Below are 24,346 nucleotides of genomic sequence, written 5' to 3'. Positions count from 1 at the left end.
TTCTTTACTAGGACTCTATTTCCGTGTCTATCTATCCCATGTAACTCTCCTCCATCACTCCTCTGTCTCCCTCTCTTTGTCTGTCTACATTCTCTTTTTATTAGCCTCTATCTCTCCTCTCTGGAGGAGCGATTAGCCGACTTGACCCTCGCCTGTGCTCTCTCGTCTCTCTCTCCCGTATCATCTGGGTCTTTTAATTAGAGCTTTGAGGGATGTGGGAGAATTCCCGACCGACCCACTCTGGAAGCGCTACGTCTCCACCTTTTTTTCTAGCCATGTCTCAATTTTAAATGAGGTGACTTTTCAAGCCCCCGAGGTATCGCGAGCCAAGATTAGGAGCGCTGGCTTGTTGAGTAAACTTCGCTCACTGTCTCCTGGGGGAAAGTGAGCACCAAGTTTTTCCCTTTCCGCCTCACCTCTTAGCAGGAAGGAACAGAGGCACAGGTGACGCGATGAGAGCCAAGAGAGAGGAGAAGAAGCGATAGATTCCTGGTCCACAGTGTTTCCTGTGCTCTGTATGCTCAGCTGTTGATCTCAGGGATCGCCTGCTGGCATCATACTCCGAATCTATGATTCTTTTTTTTTTTTTCTCTCTCTCTGCGGGCAGGATGCTGATTGCAACAGACAAGCAAAACCCTAACCCCCTCCCCACTCCCCACCACCACTCACCATGTCTCTTCTGATTCAAAGACGATGAAAAAGAAATCAACAAACAAAGAAAAAACAATAGATGGAAGAGAAAAAAACACTGGACAAACAGCTTTTTATTTATGTGTCTTTGATTGCATAGAGACACACAAAAAACTGAGGGGAAAAGGCAGTTCTGGAACAGAAAAGTGAAAAGAGGCTCAGTGTTGGTTTCTCAGTTGGTAAAGACATCCGATGTTCATTGGAGTTTTCCCCAGTCGCTGGCAGCCAGCAGCAGGACACTGAAGCGGAAAGGCCCTTTTATCTTGTTTTGATGCCCAATCTTATAAGGTACTGTAGCCTCTCTGGAACTCAGAGCTGGATCAGTGGACCAAGACAGAAGGAGCAAGAGACACACGGAGGAGAGGTAGAGATAGATGGAGGCAGGATCTCTGGAATATAGCCAGATCCTGCGTTTCCCAGTGGCATAAATATCAGATTACAGACACAACCAGACATACTACATTTATTAACCCCTGTGAACCGCTCTCATGAGGGTTTATTCACATACACTTTTGTATTTGCAGCAGCAAAAAAATACCCAAGCTGGAAATTTATAAGAAAACGTAGGACAGTGCATTTCTCACTACGTGTGCGAATACACTTTTAAAACAAAATGCAAAGACCACCATGAACAAAATCAACCATAACAACAAACACGATGTGCTGTTTGCACTGAATTCGCCACGTTGCACTGTATATTTGATCCCAGCCCAATATCTATCCATCCATCCATGCTAAGTGAGGTAGCTTCCTACCCACCCACCTCCTCCAGCTCCTTCTGGGCCTGATCTTACCTGCCGACTTGGTATTGATCCTAGTTGATACTAGATTTTATTAGGCGGATTGGTGAGACGCTACTGATCCACAGCAAATATTAGAGCCTTCATTGTCATCACAGAATTCAGTGTTGCTCTACTATGCTATCAGTTACAGTACATTTATTCAGTCACACACGGCTAACAACGTTTTAACAAGTTTTGAGTGCCACAGCAGTCCTTTTCCTTAGGTTACCTTAGATGAAAATGATCATAATGGGTTATATGCTTTGAGGATACAGAATTCAAATGAGGGAGAAAAAGAGAGCACTGGTATCAAATTGGTTCTCGTTATCGGCTCAGTACCCTGAGCTGAGGTATTGGAATCAGCATCGTAACAGAAAAAGTTGGATTGGTTTATCCACGAGAGCTTCTACTGCAAACTCCTTCGCACATCGCCTTCCCTAAGGGGGAATCCAGCCACCTGTGAGGCCAAATCATTTTGACTGCTTGTATCTGCAATCTCATTCTTTCGAGCTTTACCCAAACCCCAAGATCACAGGTGAGGGTAAGAACTTGGATCCTCTGATATATCCAGAGCTTTTCCTTCAAACTCAGCTGCCGACTAAACCACCTGTCAACCGCACATTCCATCTTACCCTCACTCATGAGACTGGTAAGACCACAAGATACTCAAACTCCAGTGAAGTACCATGGTGTTAGACTTGGAGGTGCTGACTGTCATCCCAACTGCTACGCAGCGGCAAAACCACCCCAGCGCATGCTGAAGGTCACAGTCTGATGAAGCCAGCAAAAGCACATCATCTGCAAAAAGCAGAGATGCAATGCTAAGCTCGCCAAACCAGACACTCTCGGAGCAGCCGAGGAATGAGCCAAGTCCATGCAAAAACCGGGATGGGTGGCAAAGCACTACAATCACGTCATCTACTTATGGTTAGATTTATATTTGTGTTTGTTTGGTGTGGACTGTCCGCTCTACACCCCCTGGTTCACATTGTAGGAGCATTTTTTGAAACGGCACTCCCTCTGTTACCTTGCACGTTAGCTGGATTATCGCGATATCACAAGATCATGCAAGAATCATGGGATCACACGAAAATGCATCTTGGCAGGCTTCAAGTAATGTGCTTGTTTCTGAACTACCAGCTTACCGCACCAGTCAGCGTCCGGCAAGGAGCTACTGGCAGCTACGGGCGTGGTTTAGGTGTGTGGGACGGACGCAACTGTTCGTTTAAAACAACAATGGCGGACAGATGGTTCATCCAATCACCTGCCAAGTATTTCTTTGAAAGTGCCTGCCCTTTTCCAAACAGTTTCTAATGAAGGGTACTCTGATGGTGCTTCTGAGGTTACTCCCTCTGATCATTCTGATTAATTGCAGGAGTGAATGCCTGCATGCAAACCTGAATATCTTCACCAAAGTCCCTTCGTAATCTGTGGAAGGCATGAAGCAAAATGTGAAGCACTGGAGGCGAAAAGTATAAAAGCTTCTGATGACTACAGATGGAACGGTTGAAGGGGGGGATGGAGAACAGAGTAGAGGAGATAGGAAGAATGGGAAGAGGCAGGAGGTGAGAGCACATGAGAAGATTAAAGGAAAAGGTTCTACTTAGATGTTAAACCAAGACATCAACCGGCAGTACTGAGGGATTCCTTCCCTTCCACTGTGTCAGTGGCACACGAGCATCGACACTCCAGTGAGACGAGGAAAAAAAGAAGTTGAGAGAGAAAGATGAGGGACCAGGAAGGGAGGCAGAGAGCGTAGAGAGAGTGTGCGAAACCCAGGCAGCGTTTAAATGAGGATAATGAAGCTCTCTGTGTGTCTGACAAGTTCAGTGATTGACAAAATCTTTGAGAACCCAAACACGGAGCAGCAACCTTGCATTTCACCAAGAACTGAAAGTGCTAAATGAATCTCTATAATGAGTCAGAGAATTCACGTGGTGTTAAATGGAGAGTAGGGTTAATGTTTAAGGGTTGAATTTTAACTTTTGAACTTCCTGGGAATCACTCTTCATTTGGGAAAGCCGGATTTCTCGCCATTTAAAACACAGAATGGTTGTTCTTGATGTTATTTTTTCACGTTCAATAGATTATGTGGTTCCTTTTTTATGGCAGAACAACATTACTCTTAAACATGTACTATCTTTTAAGATGAAAATAAAACGATGCCAGTGATACAGAGTCTGATTTCTAGCATATCCTCTTACCGGTTTTGGTATGTGTGGGTGGTTAAAGAGGCGTGTGTGACCATCTTTACAGTGCTGACATGAGGTCATTACTTTATACATTGGTGGGGGAAGGAAAATCAGTTGCATTCAGCCTTTTGGACTTCTTGTCTCTGTGTTTTTTAAGCAACATATTTAAACGGGGTTCAATGGGAGTCAGGGGTTAAAAAGATGTTCACACAATAAAGTAATCAAGCCAAGTTAGCCCCCCGAGCTAATGCACACTCACTACTGTAGCCAAATATAAACACAGAAGCTCCATCGTCTGAACCAGCATCAACCAAGATGGCCATCACACTTGTATTAACTCCCATATTGACAACGGCAACGCTACAGCTTCACTTCTTCTGTTTTTACCCTTCACAATAAAAGCGCAACTTAAATTCACTAGGACCATTTTGCTAAGAGGCAACTCAATAAAATAGTAGGGCTGCACAATATATCATTTTTTTTTTTTTTTTATCGTCATCGCGATGTCAACTGGCGCAAAAGGCTGCGACGTATCACAAAATTCACTCAGAAATTTTTTTGTTAGTTGAAAGAAAATATCAGTAGAAAACTGCACTTTATAATGTAATTTCAATAATTATAATGTAATAAAATAATTTTAGTGGTGCCTTTTACATTCAATTCAATCTTTAATTCTTTGAATAAAGAAATGTTGGTTATGATTTCCCTTGATTTGTTTTAAATTCAACAAGGTTCAGGTTATGTTTGGAGGAAGAGCCTTTGTTACAGTACATATGATAATCTCAAGAAATCGAGTACACAGGGGCACACAAACACTCGTATGCACTCCCACGGGGTTTATTCCCACGTAAAAGGAAGATATTTTCATTGTGAAGAATTCCTGTTAAATCCTGTTAATTCAATTAAACAGAATACGACTCCAACGGAGACACAGGCGTTCAACGCATGCAGTGCAGGCGCAACCCTTGCAAATGTTCATGTGCTGCATCCAGTTTTTAGTATTTTTGTCTTATACACATACATATGTGTCACTATGTCTGTGAAACATCTGTTCACCCCAGCCTTTACAAATATTGGGTTGTCACTACCTTCTATACAACTTCTGTTCAAGCTATATCAGCAGTGTATTGTGCATAAAAATGATTCTGTAAAATCAACATGGTGGAAACAATAGTTGGTCTTAAATAGCATGTTTCCATTTGTCAAATTGTCTTATTTAAAAAAAAAGAAAAAAAGCTTTTACTTGGCGGACAGAAATGTACCTATTTCATATCATATTTTTTTTTTAACATCTCACTCAAAGTGAGCTTTTATGAATACAACTGCGGCTATTTTCTGGTACACTGCAGAAGGCTTACTGTGAAGTGTTGTGCCCCATTACCAATAAGAAAGGACATGTTTAGGACGCCACTAAACAAAGCGGGAGCCAAAAGATCAGCAGACTTCAAGTTTACCAAAGCCTAGTGAGCACATCACCAGGCAGCTATTGAGCACCTTTGCCAATACCTTTCCAATGGGTGCTGAGACAGGCTTCAAGACCCCTGAACCCACTACCACTATCTAGCTTACAGTACACAGGACAAGCACATGTAGAAAATAGATGGATGGAAATGGTGCAGGACCCAGGGTTACTACTTTTCTATCTTTATTCACTCATTATTTTGTGTCCATGTTGCACTTTTTGTCCCGGTAAATAATCGTTAATCTCTCATTAACATTCCACCTCCCACATACTCTATATTACAGTTTCAAAAGATAGGTCTAAGTTTCTCCATACTTTCACTGCTGTGATCTTCCTCTTCCTCCCGTCTCATTCTCCTCAGTGCCAGCAGTACCGAGAGAGCACGTCGGTCCTGGAGAACCAGCCAGCGGGGACGTTCGTTCTGCAGGTTCATGCTGTGGATGCAGACGAGGGCTCCAATGGCAGGGTCACATACGGCTTCATGCACAAAGACTCCACTGTGCCCGCATTCAGTATACACCCAGACACCGGTACTCCGACACACACTCATACTCACTTTTCAGCCTATCTTATTATGATTTATACAGTTTAACAAGGCACGCAGGGTGTCTTGAAGTCTACAATTTAAAGCTAATATGTTGTAAGGACGTTGTAATATGAATATAGAATGAAATGTAGAGTAATTGTCTTTTTGCAGCTAAAATAAAGGATCATAACTCAAAGCCTAGGCTGCAGCAGATGTATAGTAAATACTATGTGAAAGACTGGTTTCATCACATTCGATTAGCCTTCACAAACCAGAAACTCTACAGAATTTTTTAAATGTCTTTACAGCATATTTCAGCCTAAGTCATGTATTGTCAGATTTATTACTTTTTCTTGTCTTCAGTATGTGGTAATTAAACAATAGTGACAGAATGAAAAAAAGTTCATGTGGACCTCTCGAAGTACAGAGCATTTCTTTTTCTTTATAAACATTCCGAGCATTTGGAATAATGCCAATCTTTTTTTTACTTTTGTTCTTCAAAAAAGTCAATAACATGCTGATACATACTCAGTGGAAAAACAAATAGTATGTTTGGCAAGAGAGTTTGTAAAAGTTTTACACAAGAAGTAGAAATAATTAAATAATCCGTCTGTTACTTAAGATGCATCAAATTCAGTATCATCCCTTTCCGAATAAAACATTTACTGTATTTCTACAATGGCCATGGAAAATATGTTTTAGTGGTTTACTCACAGAATGTGATAAATCAGTATGTCTAAAACATATGCTGTGTCCCGCATCTATACAACTGTACTAACCAAATACTCATCCTGATAGTATACTGTTTTGCAGTTGGTATATGATAAATGAACATACTATGCATTTAAAGGGGTAGTTCTGATCTATTGAGGTATGAGGCATTTATCCATAGTCAGTGTGTTAGCTACAGTAGATGGCGGTCAGCATGCCGCCAGTTTGGAGAAGCAGACAGGAGTACTGACACGGAAGCTAAGCTATGTACAGCTGTGGATGAGGACAGCAGCCAAACATATTTTAGCTGCCTAAAAAAAGGCCAAAACTGCCACTTCCGACTTCAAAGTCGCCAGATGCCTTTTGACAAAAAACGGTTATTTAACCTCGCAGAACACTGGATTTGCTTGTCTACCGCTTTAAAACACCAAAGTCACACAGTAACACTAACCGATCGAGAATAACTGTTTTTGTCAAAGGAGTCCGGTGGCATTGACGAGAGCAGAGATGGATATAACAGCTTATACAGCTTATATATATAACAGTAATAATTTCCCCCTGGGAGTATTAAAGTATTTCTGATTCTGATTCTGATTCTTCAGTTCCCCATTGTAAAGCGTTGTCTGGCGAGGTAAAGTAGTGCAAATATTCTAAATATAGCGTACACTTAAACTTACATTGATTTCTTTAAATGGGCCCTTTTTTTAGGTAGCTAAAACTGGGGGTATGCCGACCGCCATCTACTCTAGGTAGATTATGGATACTTGCCTCACACAACACCACTTCAAAAGATCCAAACTATCCCTTTAATACTAACAGGAAATGTTACATTAATGTTGGTTTGGTTAAAAAAACAACCCCAAGCCAAAAACTGCAGCAGAGAACCTGGGCATGAGGCAGGCTACTTTCCCATGTTGTGTTTGCAAGTTTACAAGTAGTAAAGACTGTTGGTCATGTCAACGGTTTAGATGTAATGCCAAGAAATAGACTAGAGAAAGACTAGAATGTGCCAAACTTCTTAACTTTCACATCAGAAGCAAAAAATTTTAGTGGAGCAGGGAATGTCTAAAAATCATTTCTAAAATAAATAATCAAAAATAATTCTTTTTGGATTTGATGATAACTACTTTTGAGAAACCCTCATTTCCCTTTTCTATTCTGCTACTCATCAGCTCTACTGTCTTTTAAGTTTAGCTTCAAGGCAAACAGAGGAAATCATCTTGGAGTTAAATTACCAATGCTCTGGGGACATGAGACCAAGCAGTGTTTGGTATCATTTAGCGGTCTGATCAACCTCTTTATCTCGGTGTCTCCAGGAGTAATTGTGACAGCCAGGAAATTTGATCGCGAACGCCAACGGGAGTATGCGGTGACAGTGACTGCCACTGACCAGGCAGCTGACCCACTGATTGGCATTTGTCAGCTCAACATCCTCATTCTGGACCAGAACGACAACAGTCCCAAGTTTGAGAACATCCGATATGAGTGTAAGTAGATATTAGTAGAAATTAAGTCTGAGGTATGTTGAGAACTTAACCCACTGAAACATGCAGTAAGACAACACAAGCAAGTAGACCAAAAACAGGGCATGGCATGATTGTGATATTGCACAAGATATAATGAGGTATAACATTTGTTGTGATGTAACTGAGTTCCATTTTTGACTTGAAGTGTTTCTGTATTTTCTTGTGTTTTCTGTATTTTGCTGTGATTTGTTATGCCACATTTTTGTTTTCAGATTTATGAATGTCTTGTTTAGTTAGCTTGTGTTTTATTTGTTTGCAGCATTTTTCTAAATGTGACGCATGTGTGATGTCAAAGTCAAACATGTTTTTCTTCATTTGCTTGTTTTCTGAAGTTTCTGATGAATACATATAAAAGACTACTCAATAAAGGGTAATTTTGTTTTTTTTTGTTTCAACCTGGACCCTATTTTCCCATGCATTGGAGTCTTAAGTGACTAATGTGAACAATTTGAAATTGGTGCCGTATTGAGCAAGGATGCTGTAACCAGCAGCCGCAAACTGGGCTGATCATAATCATTTAGGACAAATCATATAGGGCAAATGTGCATTGTCAATTTCCGTCCACTAAAAGTGCTTGTTTTGCCACTGACAGGCTCAGATTATTATTCTAAGTGTCTGACAACATTATGGAAAGTATCCCTACAGAGACAGACCATATTTGTTACTGTAAAATCCTTTTTGTTTAACCAGAAACCACTCTGAAATCGCCATCGCAAAACTCACTAGACTCCATTTAAATGAACAATACTTTTAGCGTCTATAGAGCCAGCACATTGTCACATGTAAATGGGTAAAATAAGGGTTTATATCAACCAAACCAGAGTGGTGATTGTTGTTGGAACAGTGGAAAGACGAACCAAGCCGGCTTTTGACGGTTTTATTTTTTTTTCTATTGACTCGTTCCCATCGATCTCTTAGACACAAAAACATTGAAAAATAGGGACCATGTTGGAAAAAAAACAAAGTTTACCCTTTAAGACCTGACAGAACCACTAAGGCATAAAGCATAAACCATTTCTTCTTCTTCTGCTCCAATAGACTTCCTTCGTGAGGATACGATGATCGGGACTAGTTTCTTACGGGTGGCAGCTCATGACGATGACTTTGGCACCAATGCAGCCATCACATACTCTATGTCCAGTGAACAGCCAGAGTACCTCAGGGTCAACCCTCTGACAGGCTGGGTGTATGTCAACCAGCCCATTTCTCAGGTACACACATACTGTATACAAACAGATAATACCAAACCACTTTTGGGACATCTTCAGCTTGCTATTTAAAAAGCTAACATCATGCAGTGTGTATATATAATACATTATATAGCAACTATACAAAAAAGCTTCATTGGAGATAGTGTCTGGTGTGTTTCCTGTATATCATATATGGATAACTGTACGAAAATGCATCATTGGATGCCGTTTGGGCTAATAACACTTAAGGGGCCCCTCCAAATGGCACAAAAGCACTTCAGTGAAATTATGTAATTTCCTAATTTCACTCAAGAACTCATGTGATTTAATGAACTTTAGATTGCAACTAAAACAACATGCTACTTCTCTTAGTACATGGCCAGAAAAGCAATCGTATTTGCATTCAAGCACTTTATTGCTGACTGTGAGGGGGCAGAAGGCCAGTGGCCAGTAGCATTCTGGCAGCCTGAATATGTGATAATGTCCTCACTGCCTTTTCTTTGGCATCAGGAGAAATAGCATTGCTGATATTTTCCTCATGTCACTGCCTCTAACCCCTTACTACACTACCAGCAAGAAAAACAATCTTGGTGGGAACATGAACAAGCAGTAGAGGAAATTGCCACCTATTGTGTGCAAAACAAGTCTGTGTCTTAGATAAGTGCCACAATGATTAAGCTCCAAAAAGCAACAACTCACCATGTTCCAGTGCCAAGAGGAATGCATGTCTGTATCCTCAAAACTTTTCATCTTACACCAACACATGGCACCATGCCAGAATTTCTGCCTGAGAGAATGGTTCACGAGAACATATCCATGTTTGAAGATACAAAAGTTTTCCACTAATGAGTACAACTGCATAAAGTCAAATACAAAAGCAGGCACTGCCTACATGTTTATTTCAGCCTCTCCCAAGTTGCTAATTTCAGTTGTGTGTTAATTGCAAAGACCAAGGATTGAATTTCAAAACTGCACAACTACAAAAAAAATCTTGAAAATGGATCTCAGGTCATGTGGAAAAATTGGCTCTATGAAAAGCAATTCTTTCACTCATGAATCTGAAACACCATTAAAGGGGCAGAATGTGTAAATAACCTTCATTACATTGTGCATAAAGCAGAAGCCCTTCAACAAAATAATGTTATATCTTGTGACATTATAGTTTGTTTTTGTTCTTCAACATACGCCAATTAACCCAAACTGGGAGTACAGACTCCCTACTTTAGTTACTTAAATGGATAATTTCCCTGATTGCAGTGACTAAAGCTAATTACTCTTGTAAGGGTTACAGAACTCTGCTCCTCTACAGTGGGCCATGCCTTTCAATCAATACAATTATTTTAAAGTATGTTGGTTTTTACCCAAATGCAGCCTGCAGTCAGTTTGTCCCTGCACAGAAGTGTGGAAAATGGATTGCTGGCTGAAATCTGTGTGATCTTGATTCACAATGTTTATCGTCTTTAAGGAAGCTATAATTATCATTGTGTCACACTAATCTGCAACACAAGAACACACCATCAAGTGATCTTCTCTCCTCTTCTATTCATCTGTGTGGACTTTTTTTTTGCCACAGAGGACATACATCACCAGGGAAATTGTGGCAACAGACGGGGGGAACCTCAGCAGTTCAGTGGAGCTGGCCGTCACCATCACCAACGTGAAGAACCAGCCTCCACAGTGGGACAAGGACAGCTACAGCGTGGTCATACCAGAAAACACCGTCCGAGACACACCCATCGTGGTACATTGGGGCGGGGGGGTGGCAGTTGGCACACATAGGAAGCAGATGCAAAAACACATACGGGTGCATTTCTAACAAATGTTACGCATTTGTACATTTTAACACGTAAAAATATGCAAGGCATTTCTTTTATATTGCATCTTACCAACAAGGGGGCAGTGGTGGCCTAAAAGGTAGAGAAGCAGGCTTGTGGCGGGTTATATCCCCGGACCGGATAAATCTGAGTGGGGAAAGTTAATAGCACGTTTATCAGTGTAGTGTAGTGTTACTTAGAAGTGCTTTACATGAGGAAAAAAAATGCTCTAGAGCTAAAACACAATAAAATATGATGTATTAAAATAGATGAAATAAATAAGATATACAAATAGACAAAGTAATACACACAAAACAGAAATACAATTATAGCACAGCTACAGTGCAGCAATAATCCAGAATCAATTAAAGTAAGAAATGTGCAGCATATACATAAAATAGTCCAAGTCACAGGAAAACAGCAGGCATCCATACTCACAGTATGTTCACGCTGACATATAAATAGGCACAAGAAACCAGAGGGAACATGTAATCAGTTGCATGCAGAAATGCATCCACTCACAAGTACCACTAATACTCGAGACGACCTCCGCTCTAGGTCGGCTTTTCAGCGTCCCTCGTTGACTTCTCCGCGAGTCCGCTCCTTGGTGTGTTGTAGTTCAGGTTTTAAAAGGTGCATTCACAAATGTTGTGGGAAAACAAAAATAGTCCTTCAGCCTACTTTCCTCAGTAGTGTTCTCTGTGAAGAAAGCGTGTGGTTTGAAGCCATCAGCGTGCCACTTCCATGATTGTCTCCAGCCAGAAACCATCTCCACCTGCATCTCCACACCTGCCGGTTTGGCCTGGGCTAAATCAGCATCACACATACACGCCCTCCTCATGTGACATGTCAGTCTGTCCCTGTCAATCAGCTAACCGCGCCCACTTCTCTAAAGACACTAAACTGATATCATAACAGTCTTTTGAATGATTGAGTACATTTGATTTTAAATACCAAATTTCCAGTCAATCTTAGTCAATGGTGAGCAAAAGAAGAGTGTAACACATGTGTGTGATGTCAGGGGAGCTACATGTTTAGGAACCTCAGTTACGGAAAAATGCAGACCTTCAGAAACACCTTTAATACCATTGATAAGGCATCATAATCAGTGTAAGTCAAGAGCGTTTGATTATTCAGAGGCATTGCCTTTTTCATGCCACTATCATGTTTTCTAAGGATCTCTTGAAAGCAATTAAGTCCATTAAAGTTGCTGATGAATTTTTTAAACCAAGATATGGAAATGAAAAGACAGAGGAGAGTACTTTACATGAGAATGTGTGTATGAACATGTTAATGTGTTTGGGAGTTGCGCTGATAGAGTGGGGAGAAAGTGAAGAGAGAGAGCGCAATCTCTACAGTACAGTGTATTAATCGAGATGGTTGTTCAGTGTTGATTTGGCTGTTATGCAAAGATGCAATGACTCTCAGAGGGTTGGAATAGCTCTACCATGGAAATGTTATGTTTTTATGGCCTAAATCTGCACATACAGTAGAGGCATGTTTGCCAATTATGCATGCCAGACAGGGTGTCTCATTATTGTAGCTGCTATGCTTTGCAGGTTGGATGTATACAGCTAGGTCACCCATAGGCAAGCCGAATCACGTCCAAAATGGCATTTTTGATTTAAATTGGGGTGTATTTGGCATCAGCTCTGTATGGTCCTCTCCCTAATTAGTTTATGGAGAATAAGGATTGAAGAGAAGAGTGTGTTTCCCTTTGATCCCCGCTATAAAACACTTGTTTTTCCTTTGGGCAGATCATTTCCCACTATTTAGAATGCACACTTCCACTGAAGCTCAGCAGCAGCTGTTCTTGTTTTTGTTACTGTCCTTAGGATCCATTTCCAGTTGATAAATGGAACCATACAAAATGTCTGTCAAATGCATATTTCTGTCTGTTTGTGAGATTTTATTCTGTTGGTCAACTCTCACTTACAGAGAAAGTAAGTACACACAAAGTAATCATAATCAATTGATTCTAAATGTAAGACAGGACAACTACATAAAGTAATTGCCCATGTTTAAATGATGAAGTGTATGCCCATATGTTAGCATGGACACATAAAAAACCTACCTGCTGCTGACAAGGGGGCTATATTGGGTTTACATTTTTCTTCACTTATTGGGTAAGATGACCAACTCCCAGGAAGTGAGAGTATCTGTCTTTTGTAGTGTTACATCATGTCGTCTACAACAACTGACATGGCTTTACACCGGGACCAGTACTGGCTGGAGACCATTACTAAAAGTCCCACAAATGAGCTATCATATTGATATATCATATTTTTTGTTTTAAACAGACCATCAAAGCCACCTCCCCTCTTGGGGATCCCAGAGTAACTTACAACTTGGAGGACGGCATGGTCCCAGAGACCAATATGCCTGTTCGCTTCTACTTGACCCCCAACCGAGAGGATGGTTCGGCCTCCATCCTTGTGGCAGAGCCCCTGGACTACGAGACCACCAGAAACTTCATGCTGCGGGTTCGAGCTCAGAATGTCGCCGCTGTACCGTTGGCGGCCTTCACCACGGTCTACATCAATGTCACAGGTGCGTCTTCTTAATAGTTTTTTTGTTTTCATTATGCCTCCGCGCTGGCGACAGACTTGATGGAACTGGGCAGTTGATGATTCATTGTTTGATGGCTGAGCTATAAGCTAATGGAAGAATAGGAAATATTTTACCTGATGAATTCACAAGATAGGCCTAATGGACTTTTTAGAACATAAATAATAAAAACAGTCGAGCAGCATCGGGCACTATGCCTTTTTAAAAAAAACTGAATGGCTTCAGGACCCAGTTAAGGTCTAGCAGAAGGACCCAGTTAGGCTCTGGCAGCGCATATATTACAAAAGTGCAATCCCAGAACATGTTATTGACACACATTATCACAGGGTTCGCACAAGGTGCTTGAAGTGCTTGAATTTTGAGGGGGGGAAATCAAGTATTGGGATATCTTAAAAAAATAGCCCCTTTTATGTAACCAAGTGCTTTAAAAGTCCTTGAAATTCAAATGAGACACATAACTGTCTTATATTTTGACCAAAGTTTTGTTCATCAAGTCATTATTATTAAAGTGCTCAGAATCAGAAATCATTCACTGTATCCCGCTCTTTTCTTCTGTGCCTTGACGAGCCTGTTACCAAAACACCAAATATACTAGGGAAGTGTACATGTAATCCTGCAAATTCTTGTAAGCGGTGGGTGAACAATGCTGGTGTGATAGATGTTTTAACATTGTCTGTCAATGCACTTTGTCTTCGGGCTGTCTGAATGTTTTAATAGAGCTGGCTAGGGAGGCAGGGGCTTGATAACATAGTACTCGCTACTACCTTCACCTAACATTACAATTTCGAAACCGAGATCTTCACATTTTACAAGTGCTTACTCTTGGAACTATTTAGTTTGAAACAAAGTATCCAGTGACCTGTGTGTGTTTGTTGTGTGTGTTGTGTGTTGTGTGTGTGTGTGTGTGTGTGTGTGTGTGTGTGTGTGTGTGTGTGCGCGCGTGTGCGTGTGTGTGGCATACTTCTAACCAATCAGCCTGATATTTGTGGTGTACATTTATGACGGTATGCTCAAGGACCTTTCGCAGTTGCGGCGATTCACAATCTTTGAAAAGCCTTGAAAAATGTACTTTGACTGCTCTGTTTTAATATAATCTAGTACAGTGCCCATTGACCATGTGCCTGTTTGGAACGGGCCGATTTCTTGGCCTGTGGTATTGCTGCTTTTACAATTCTCTAAAACCAAATAGTACCCCAAAATTACTTACAGAAGGACCGCAAACCACTTAGTTTGCCGCTTAGCGAAATAATAGACACGTAAAAGCTAGCGCCTTTTTTCCAACCTTATTCAACACAACAGTTGCCATGGTCCTGTCAGCTGTCCACTCGTGCTCCAGGAACGTGAAGAAAAGTTTGCTTGTTACATCCAGCAATCATGTTACGTTACAAGGAGGAAAAAGTGAACCGCAGTCAAAGCCGGTAAACCTCCCCCACCCCCGCTGCTGTCCAGAGTGTGTCAACAGTCTGCTGCGTGCTGCACCAGCAGCTTATTGTTCGGCCGTTTATTTTTATTTTTAATATCCATTATCCAGTGCTGTCCAAATTGCTTCAAAATCCAAACCCCAAGTTCATTGGGTACCCAGGGAACTAAGTGTGAAGTAGATTGGATGAAAGGTTCAGTGGATATTTCAAAGACAGACGCACAGACGTACAGACATCCTCTGCAAAGAAATTCCAGCCGGGACTCCTGTTCTAGTCACTCTCATGTCGTTCTTTCATGTCTGTCATTATTGTATGGTACTTCTAAGTATAATTACTTTAGTTTGGTGTAACTCTGTTTCAGTTAATACTCAGCCATTGGTAACTAGGTTTAAGTCGTCATTGCTAGTCCCAGACCTTGCTCCTCAAAATAACTCTGCCTACCCCACATGTCCCAGACTCGCCTGCATTTAATCCCCCTGTAACACACACACACACACACACACACACACACACATGCACACATACCCCATTCTATCACATTGGTTCTAATCCAGTGAGAAATAATTAATTCACACAGACCCTCTCCCTTCTCTTGCGTCCCTTTTATGTCCCTCTTCTAACATCCCCTTCTCCTCCTTTCGCTCGCCCCTCCTCTCGCTTATCTGTCTTAATAAGAAAGTTCTTTGACTCCTCCAGAGGCATTGCGGCTGAGGAAGGGAGGGAGGTCTGTAATGGATTTAAGACCCCATTTTTAATTCATAGATTAAGACATTTACCCAGAAGAAAGGGTTGGAAAAAATGGCACACGGAGCAGCGGTACAATTAATACAATGTGTTGCTCTATTCAAGACATTTCTGTAATGCTTTTGGCCTTAAATCAACTATGTTCAAGGTTTCTGCTTTTCAGGCAAACTTGTTATGGTTCAATGTAACTGTTGTAAGAAAAGGGACATTTTGTCCATTTTTATTGGCCTAATACAGTAAATGCTTTGATCTTGATGCTAACAGGGCTTGGAAAAATGACCCCACAAAAAATTGAATATGTCTGTCTAAATCAATAAGCTGGCAAGCGAGCCACCATGGTGCTAATGCTGATCTCTTACAATGTACTTGTTTCCCATGTTTCCATATATCCCACGAAACAAATGTTGAAAACTAGGATGAATTCTTATCATCCAATATCCAGATCTAAACAGAATATGAAGGGGATATAGATTTCCTCCTTTATTCCAATAGCTGCCAGCTTGCTTCTTGATTAAGGTCCAAATCAACCCCAGTCCAGAATGCTTCATGGCAACATCATAAGGAGGACAGCAGCTGCTCTGAAGGCCAATATGCAGCAACAATAAGCAGCATATTTACTGCCAATTTGTTAATCTTTCTTTCTTTATTCACTACCTACAAATTCACCTTTAAGAAAACTTCAGGAAAAAAAGAAAGTTATTGATTTAAAAGGAATTTCAATGGGCACATAGTTGATGCAGTTAAACTTAGTGGGCGTTCAGACTGCAAACATCCCTGCATTAAAACAACTCAAAGTGCTGAGTTGGTGGGCGGTTGCTTCAGGTACCGGTGAGACAAGAAATATGATCCAGGAAGTTCAGTTTTAGGAACAGGTAAAAGAGTTTAAAGGCTCACTAGACACCAAAACTCTACTCAGCAGTTTACAATACTCTGAGGCAGGATTTTACAACTCTGGAAAGTTATTGCAAAGACAATTATTTGGTCTTTTGTTACAATGGTTGCAAGGTAAACAGAAGAAATATGGATTTCACATTACAAAGAAATCCACTAGGAAGGTGCACTTGAACATGCCGAAGCCGTTCCTTGCCAGATGATACGTTTCTGTGTCCTGGCAAAAGCTAACTTTTGTAGTGCTTCTTTGGCTTAGGGATTTTGCAGAAGTGTGAGTAAGTAGTAGTAGTACTAGTAGTAATAGCAGCAGTAGTAGCAGTAGTAGTATGAGTAGTAGGAACCTGTATCTGTACAGGACTTCTCCAAAAAACAGTTTCAAAGTTCTTTTCTTTTCCACTTGAAAGTAGCAATTCAAAATAGTTATAAATTCCAGTTACAAATAGTAGGGATGCACCGATTCATTGGTATGCTAATGTTATGATCTCCTCCAATGCTGTGGTTATCAAGGACTGCGTCTTGCTGGTGGTGGTTTATGTCACTGATCTGTCTCCGACACGGTGTTAAATACTCCCACAGGGCCAACATGTTTTACTTTAAACAACCACACATGGACACGGCACCCCTTGACTTCTTAAGTCATGCCCACGTCGTTTCCAGTCAGTGACTTCTTTTCTTAATCAGCAGCTGCAGTAGCAGTAGATGCAAGCGGACTGTTCAAACTGTCAGACTGCAAAAAAAACAACACATAAACATTGGCCACTGCCATCGGTGAATGTCATCTTATTTGGCAGTGAACGAGGCGAATATCGGCCGATACTGATGTTCTACCAATAAATCGGTCCATCCCTGACAAATTGAAAGCCTTTTAAAAGTTTTTTTCCACACAGCACTGACTCAGCCGACCTTGTGCTGATGTGAAAGCTGTTCCAATGTATCGGAGATTAAACAGCAGCAGCACGATCTCCCTTTGTTTTGAGCCAGACTGCAGAACTTCTGAAAGCTTTCTATCAACACATCTGAAAAGTCTGCTTACAGAATATGGGGTTAAAAGATCAGAAATGTACAAGGGATCCAAACCATGACCTTGGTTTTCAATGTAAATAACAGAATCTAAAATTGAATTCTAAAATGCAACAGATGTCAACGCACTGCAGCTAGATACATATATGGTCTGTGCATTTGTTGTTACTCAATGTGAAACCATGCTGATGCATTCTGATCCAAAGGCAGACTTGCCTTTACACAACCATTTGGACACTTGTACTAAGAGGGTAAATGATCTACGATAAGTGGCAAATAAGTGGTATTATTCCAAAAGGCACTAAGTGTTAGCGAAAGAAGCTAATTGAACTGCAATAACCCTTAAATGATATTCACAAATGTGGCTAAACTGAGCGAGAAGAACGCAGGGCATTAGAAATAATGCATATCCTTTGAGTATCCAAGATTGTGCTCAAGTGATTCTCGGGAGCTTTATCTAATATAAAACATATTACTTGACATATTACTTTAAAAAAAGAAGACTTATTGATTGTATTGATAATTGTGCTACTAACAACCACTTGTTGGTAATAAGCAGGTATGTAGATTTCTAGATGGTTGTTACCACTTAGTGCTGCAGGCAATTTGGGCCCATCAATCATCTATGACGGTTTTATCAAATCCACCACATACGCAACTGTAGCCCACTAGAAAAATTATGGAAATAAATATGAATATATTATATTATTATTATACTATAATAAAATAAAACTTAATCTATTATAAATGCATGTAGTTATTATGAACCAATTAAAACATTGGTTCAAGAGTTGATCCCGCCTTGATTGATAGGTGACAGCGGATGCTTCTCTACCACACACGCAGCACACAGCCAGCCTGTTAGCGGCCGATGCGAGGAGATAACAGGGACATTAACATCTAAATATAAATGCATATGTCATCTAAACACTTGGAAAAGTACGTTGGGAACTGTACCGCTGCCAGAGAGCCTTGAGGGATTTTCGTTATGTGGGATTTTCGTCAGGTTTTTTGGGTTCCTAGGAAAGATTTGAAGTTTGATGGTGAGCCACCCAACTAGAGCTACAAAATCTTAAAGGACGGTATTTTATTTTATTTTATGCCATGGACTAAAGACAAGGGCGAGACCCTTGTAAAGAAACACTTTTGAATATTGTATTTTATTTATTTCATTTTCATTGTATACACTATATGAACACCTTAGAGGGTGCACCCTAGGTTTTATATTCATGCTGTATACCATTCATGCCCACAAATATATAAATATTTTCATTCTTTCTTTAATAATTGTGTCGTTACGGTTATTGTTTCACTGCACTACCTCCTACTTATCTAAATCTTCTGAAACCTAGTCTAGATAAATAACCTACATTGTAGACATTTAATAAATGCTACACAACGCAAACATAACACTCTCTCTTCCTATCCTCTTCCTTCTCTAGATGTCAATGACAACGTCCCATTTTTCACTTCCTCTATCTACGAGGCCTCGGTCACTGAAGGCGCAGAATCCGGAACTTTGGTTTTCCAGGTTTTAGCCAATGACCTCGACTTGGGTCTCAATGGCAAGGTGAAAACACACACGCGCAGTCACGCACACACACACACACACACACACACACACACACACACACACACACACAGTCAGTTGAAAGTGATGTTTGGAACTCAGTTCCTTTTGAATACATGCACTCACTAATTTTTTTAGTCAGCCTCTTTTTTTGATGATTTAAAATGTGTTCTTCCTTGCTGTGTAAATAAGTCGTTTAACAGTGTTTTAGCACCTTTACCTAAAAATCTGTCATATGCAGAGATTTTTTTTTCATGGAGTAATCTCCCAAGTAGCATACATTTTATCAAAGTAAAGGCAAGTTTTTAAAAAAGGATCTTAAATCTCACCTTTACTTAAAATCTTTATCTTCAGGTTTTATATCTTATTTTCTTTTGTTGTAATACATATTTGTTCCCCTTTGTCCTTGTGAGCTAGCTAGATGTTAATTCTAAACCTCACAACGTCATGTTGTGTAATATAGTGTCATGTAATGTTTTTTAGATACATTTTTTTCTTGTGTTTTCCTTGTTATTTTGTTTTATACTTGTTAGAGTTTATGTTTCTTTTCTTTTCCGTTACGTGTCATGAAATGTTTTAATATTGTCTGATTTAATGTTTTTTTTTGGACCCCAGGAAGACTAGCTGGTCACCTAGGCGTCCGCTAATGGGGATCCTTATAAAAACCAAACTAAACTAAAACCTGACCCCCTATATCTATTTTTGTCTGCCTCAACCACCACCCAGATCTCCTACTCCCTGCTGGAGGATCGTAGTGGGGACCACCAGTATTTCCGTATTGACCCAGAACTGGGATTCATCTTCTCCCAGACTGTGTTTGACCGTGAGACCAAAAGCTCCTACCTGTTGGAGGTTCAGTCTGTGGATGGCTGGGAGTCAGCGCGGCCTGGCAAACATGGACAGCCCAACTCTGGTGAGTGAGGCTGACACTGCACTGAACAACCTGCGACTGAATTGATGGTTAAGTTCTGGTTGCTGAGGTGTTGTTGCAGTTTGTCCAGTATTGTTACGTCTCCTTTACCTTGCACGGCAGCTGGATTCTCGCGAGATCACGAGATCATGCCAGAATCACGGGATCACATATCACACAAAAATCCATCTTGTCAGTCTTCAAGTAATGCGTTTGTATCTGAGCTACCAACTTACCGCACCAATCAGCGTCCTGTGAGGGGCTACCTGCAGCTACGGGCGTGGTTTAGGTGCGTGTGTGACGGCCGCAACTGTTCGTCCAAAACTACAATGGCGGATGTGATAGACAGATGGTTCATCCAATCACCTGCCAGGTTGTTTTTTTTAAAGCGCCAGTTTCCGATGAAGGGTTCTCAGATGGTTCTGTTTAAACATCTATCACGTCTGGTTAATGTCTGGTGCCCTAGTGTTAAGAACTGCAGTTGTAAAAGCTGTTATGATGTAGCTAGGTGTAACTGGTACTTAGTGATAAAGAGTGGCTGCAGTACACAGAGGTGAAACTGTGGGTTACCTTAATCACCCCCAATAGTTTTTTTCCTGTACTCCACAAATATGTGACAATAGCTCAAAAAGGCAAGCCAAAACGTATGTGGACACATGAACATCACACCCATATGTGATGTGTTGAACATCTTATTAGATGCTTATACAGCTGCTGTCACAGCCCCCACTCCTCTCGCAAGGCTTTCCACCTGATTCAGGAACCTGTCTTCAGGGATTTGCTCCCATTCAGGAGTATCAGTGAGGTCGGCCACTGATGTTAGGGGATAAGGCCTGGCTCGCAGTCGGCATTGCACTTCACTCCAAAAGTGTTGGATGGGGTTTAGGTCAGGGTCCTGGCACGCACGCACACACACAAAAATTATTTTTTTTTTCCCGACCTGGTTTTGTGTCATTGTCATGTTAGAATAGCAACTCAAACTGTTGCTACAGAGCTAGATGAACACCATTGTCTAGAATACCATATCATATGCTGGAGCATTAAGATTTCCCTTAAAACTGCCCTGGACCATTATTCTCCCGACACCCAACAGTTGGCACTGTGCATTCAGGCAGGATGTGCCTTTATGTTCTCCTGACCTAATTATGTCAAACCCTGCTTTCCAAGTAGTGACACATCATTCATTACTGCAGACTAGACATTTGTAGTGCTCCAGCACGGTGTGCTTTACACCTGTCCAACCAAGGCTTGGCTTTGCGTATGATCATTGGTCATTTTTTTGTTTATTTTTAGCCCAGAAAACACGTCCGAAACAAGTTCACACGCCTATATTACTTATGTTGAAAGTCACTACAATTATGACATTATTTTAGCCATGTGTGAAACTATGTATGTACTATTGTGTAAGAATGTGTGCATGTGTTTCTATGTGTGGCTGGCTGTGTGTGGTGTAATTGGCCCTTTGCATGACTCTTCTGCAAATATGAGCTGCTGTATGAGAGGTTCTTGTGCGTACTATGGAATAGAATCCTGCGGAGACCACTGCGTATGGTGATCTTAGGCTTGTGTGCCACTGCAAGGAAACCAGTCCATTTCTTTGAGCTTGTGTGGCCTACCACTTCACTGCTGAACTGTCATTGCTCCTAAACTGGACAGGGAAGACATTTGACAGACGCACTTTTTGGAAATATTATTTCCTTTGACATTGCCACATTAAAAGTCACTGAGCTCCTTATTATAACATATTCTACTGCTAATGTTGATACATTCAGATTGCATAGCTGCATGCTTGATGTTCTGAACCCACTAATTGGAAGGGCTGTCCACACACTTTTCTATCATAATATATCATGAGATACTGCAGTCGCTTAACTAAAGAATTTTAAACCCAGCAGTTGAAGCAATTAGAATGGAACATACTTTATTGTCATTGCACAAGCTTGTGTACAACGAAATTTGCTGTGCCGTACCTGAATATAAAAGTAATAAAAGTAATAAATACACAAATATATACTCCAACATACACTCCTAACATACACTCGTATCCCAATCAATAAATATATGAACAAGCATTTTAAAAGCATGGAAACAGTATTGCACGGGTTGTATCATTGCACATCTAGTTCATGACACCCAGGTGGGGAGATGTTTGATTTTGTTCAATTCAGTGATGAGTCTTGGATTAAAAACTGTGCTTCAGTCTGGAGGTTGGAGCTTTGATCGCTCTGCTGCGCCTTCCAGAGGGTAACAGACAGAACAGGGGATGACAGGGCTGGGTCGCATCTGCCAGGATGTTGTTAGCTCTGCAGAGGCAGCGAGTCCTGAAGGTGTCCTCCAGAGAGGGCAGGGTGTTTCCAATGATTTTTGCCGCAGTTTCTATGACTCCCTGGAGACATTTTTTTCCCCATCAGCCTCTGTACAATCACCATACCAGGCAGTCAGACGGTGTGTTAAAACTAGGGCTGTCAAACGATTACATTTTCTTAATCGAGAATTTCTATAGTTAATCGCGATTAATCGCATGTTTTATCACATGATTAAAATTCGATTATTTTGCATTTCAGAACTCTTTTTAAGTACATATTAACAATGGAAAGCCATTCTTACCAGTGTATCTTGATTAGGAATCAAATGAATGCATGATTTTAAGATTTGTATTTGTTTGTTATATATTTAATCTGGTCAGCCATTTGAAATTAACAACAATTTTGAATGCACCACAATGCTGTAAATTACCAGTTTCATTGAACGCACCGTCTGTTTTTTTTCCGACAAAACAGCAGCTGCAGATTGTTACATCCCGGTGTCGGAATCCTCTACAGTGAAATACAGTCACACTTTACACTGTTTAGCGTTAGCTGTCAATATTGTAACCGTGTTTAATCCAGCTACTAGCTAGCGGTAGGCTAACGTTAGCTGCTGTCGAGTGTAGCGTTAACTAGCGTCATGTGCAGCGATGTTTCTGTTTCCTGTAACGTCTGTTTCAGAGCATCAGAGAGAAGCGCAGACATATCAGTGGCACCAGAATGAGACACCGAAATTTGCGTTGCTATTCCTGCAGCAGCAGGATGTGTTACGAGGAAGTAGGCTACGGCAAAATAGTAGCCTGTTAGGCACGACGCAAAGCCGAGTGAAGTGAAAATAAATTAATAAATAGCGGAATGCGGTTAATACGATTAAAAAAAATTAACGCATTATGCTCGGCCCTTAATGGCATCGCGATTAACGCGTTAATGCTGACAGCCCTAGTTAAAATGCTTTCAGTGGAGCAGTGATGAAAGGCTCTGAGCAGTTCTGCAGACAATGTGTTCTTTGCCAGTGTCTGTAAGAAGTAGGGCTGCTGTTGAGCCTTTTTAACCAGGGCAGAGGAGTTGATTGTCCATGTAAAGGTCCTCACTGATGTGAGTCCCCAGAAACTTAAAGCAGCCATATTATGCTCATTTTCAGGTTCATAATTGTATTTTAAGGTTGTACCAGAATAGGTTTACATGGTTTAATTTTCAAAAAACACCATATTTTTGTTGTACTGCACCGCTCTCTCTCACTGCTGCAGATCCTCTTTTCAGCTGGTCTCTGTTTTAGCTACAGAGTGAGACCTCTTTTCTTCTTCTTCTGTACTATCTTTGATTGCACTCGCATATGTGCAGTAGCTCAGATGTAGATCATGTCAGCTAGCTAGCTCCATAGACAGTAAAAGAAAGGCTGTTTCTACAACTTCGGTCAGTTACAAGTCAGGATTAGCTGGGAGACTTCTAAATGAGGGCGCACATGGAAGTAGTTCTTTTGTAGATTATGGTGAACTTGTGTGTGTTGTAGCAGTGCTTTGCTATTGAGAACAAGGTAGCATGCTAGCGTTAGCATTAGCGTTAGCATGCTAACGCTACGAGCTAATGGTTGCAGTTAGCCTGCTCGTTTCGGCTTGTGACGTCACAAGCCGTGCCGATTTTGAACAGCTCACCCAGAGACTGAAGGCAGGACACATTCAGAAACCGTATCTCACTCTAAACAGCATCCCAGTAAGCACACATACGTCGTGGCGACGTATTGGCGATGTAATCAAAATACATCGGGGATATGTAGTATTTTGGTAGTTTGCTCACTGGCACGACGTCCCCGCGACGTCGCTGCGCTACGTTTCAGCGACATATAGCCGCTCTCTCCGCGACGTATACATATATACATCGTTCTAACGTATGCCATACGTCGTAGAGATGTAGGCTTATATACATCGTTCTAACGTATGCCATACGTCGTGGAGATGTAGGCTTATATACATCGTTCTAACGTATGCCATACGTCGTAGAGATGTAGGCTTATATACGTCGTTCT

At 41.0% G+C, this 24,346-nt stretch overlaps 2 protein-coding genes across 4 annotated transcripts in view; one reads left to right on the top strand and one right to left on the bottom strand.

Moving 5' to 3' along the window:
- Positions 1 to 24,346, bottom strand: part of dpy19l3 (dpy-19 like C-mannosyltransferase 3) — a 616,246-nt gene that overhangs the window by 328,229 nt on the left and 263,671 nt on the right. The window lies entirely within an intron of this gene.
- The window catches only part of si:ch211-186j3.6 (neural-cadherin), a 369,843-nt gene that overhangs the window by 161,316 nt on the left and 184,181 nt on the right, over positions 1 to 24,346 (top strand). For both annotated transcript variants that reach the window (XM_031290668.2, XM_035999800.1), the window contains exons 9-15: positions 5,488 to 5,656; positions 7,680 to 7,850; positions 8,928 to 9,100; positions 10,653 to 10,820; positions 13,194 to 13,443; positions 18,980 to 19,107; positions 19,834 to 20,020. In XM_031290668.2, the coding sequence (XP_031146528.2) occupies positions 5,488 to 5,656; positions 7,680 to 7,850; positions 8,928 to 9,100; positions 10,653 to 10,820; positions 13,194 to 13,443; positions 18,980 to 19,107; positions 19,834 to 20,020 (1,246 nt within the window). The remainder of the gene's footprint in view (positions 1 to 5,487; positions 5,657 to 7,679; positions 7,851 to 8,927; positions 9,101 to 10,652; positions 10,821 to 13,193; positions 13,444 to 18,979; positions 19,108 to 19,833; positions 20,021 to 24,346) is intronic.

The sequence above is a fragment of the Sander lucioperca genome, chromosome 3, assembly GCF_008315115.2.
Source record: "Sander lucioperca isolate FBNREF2018 chromosome 3, SLUC_FBN_1.2, whole genome shotgun sequence".
Lineage (NCBI taxonomy): Eukaryota > Metazoa > Chordata > Actinopteri > Perciformes > Percidae > Sander > Sander lucioperca.
This window is presented reverse-complemented; position numbering and strand designations above follow the sequence as displayed.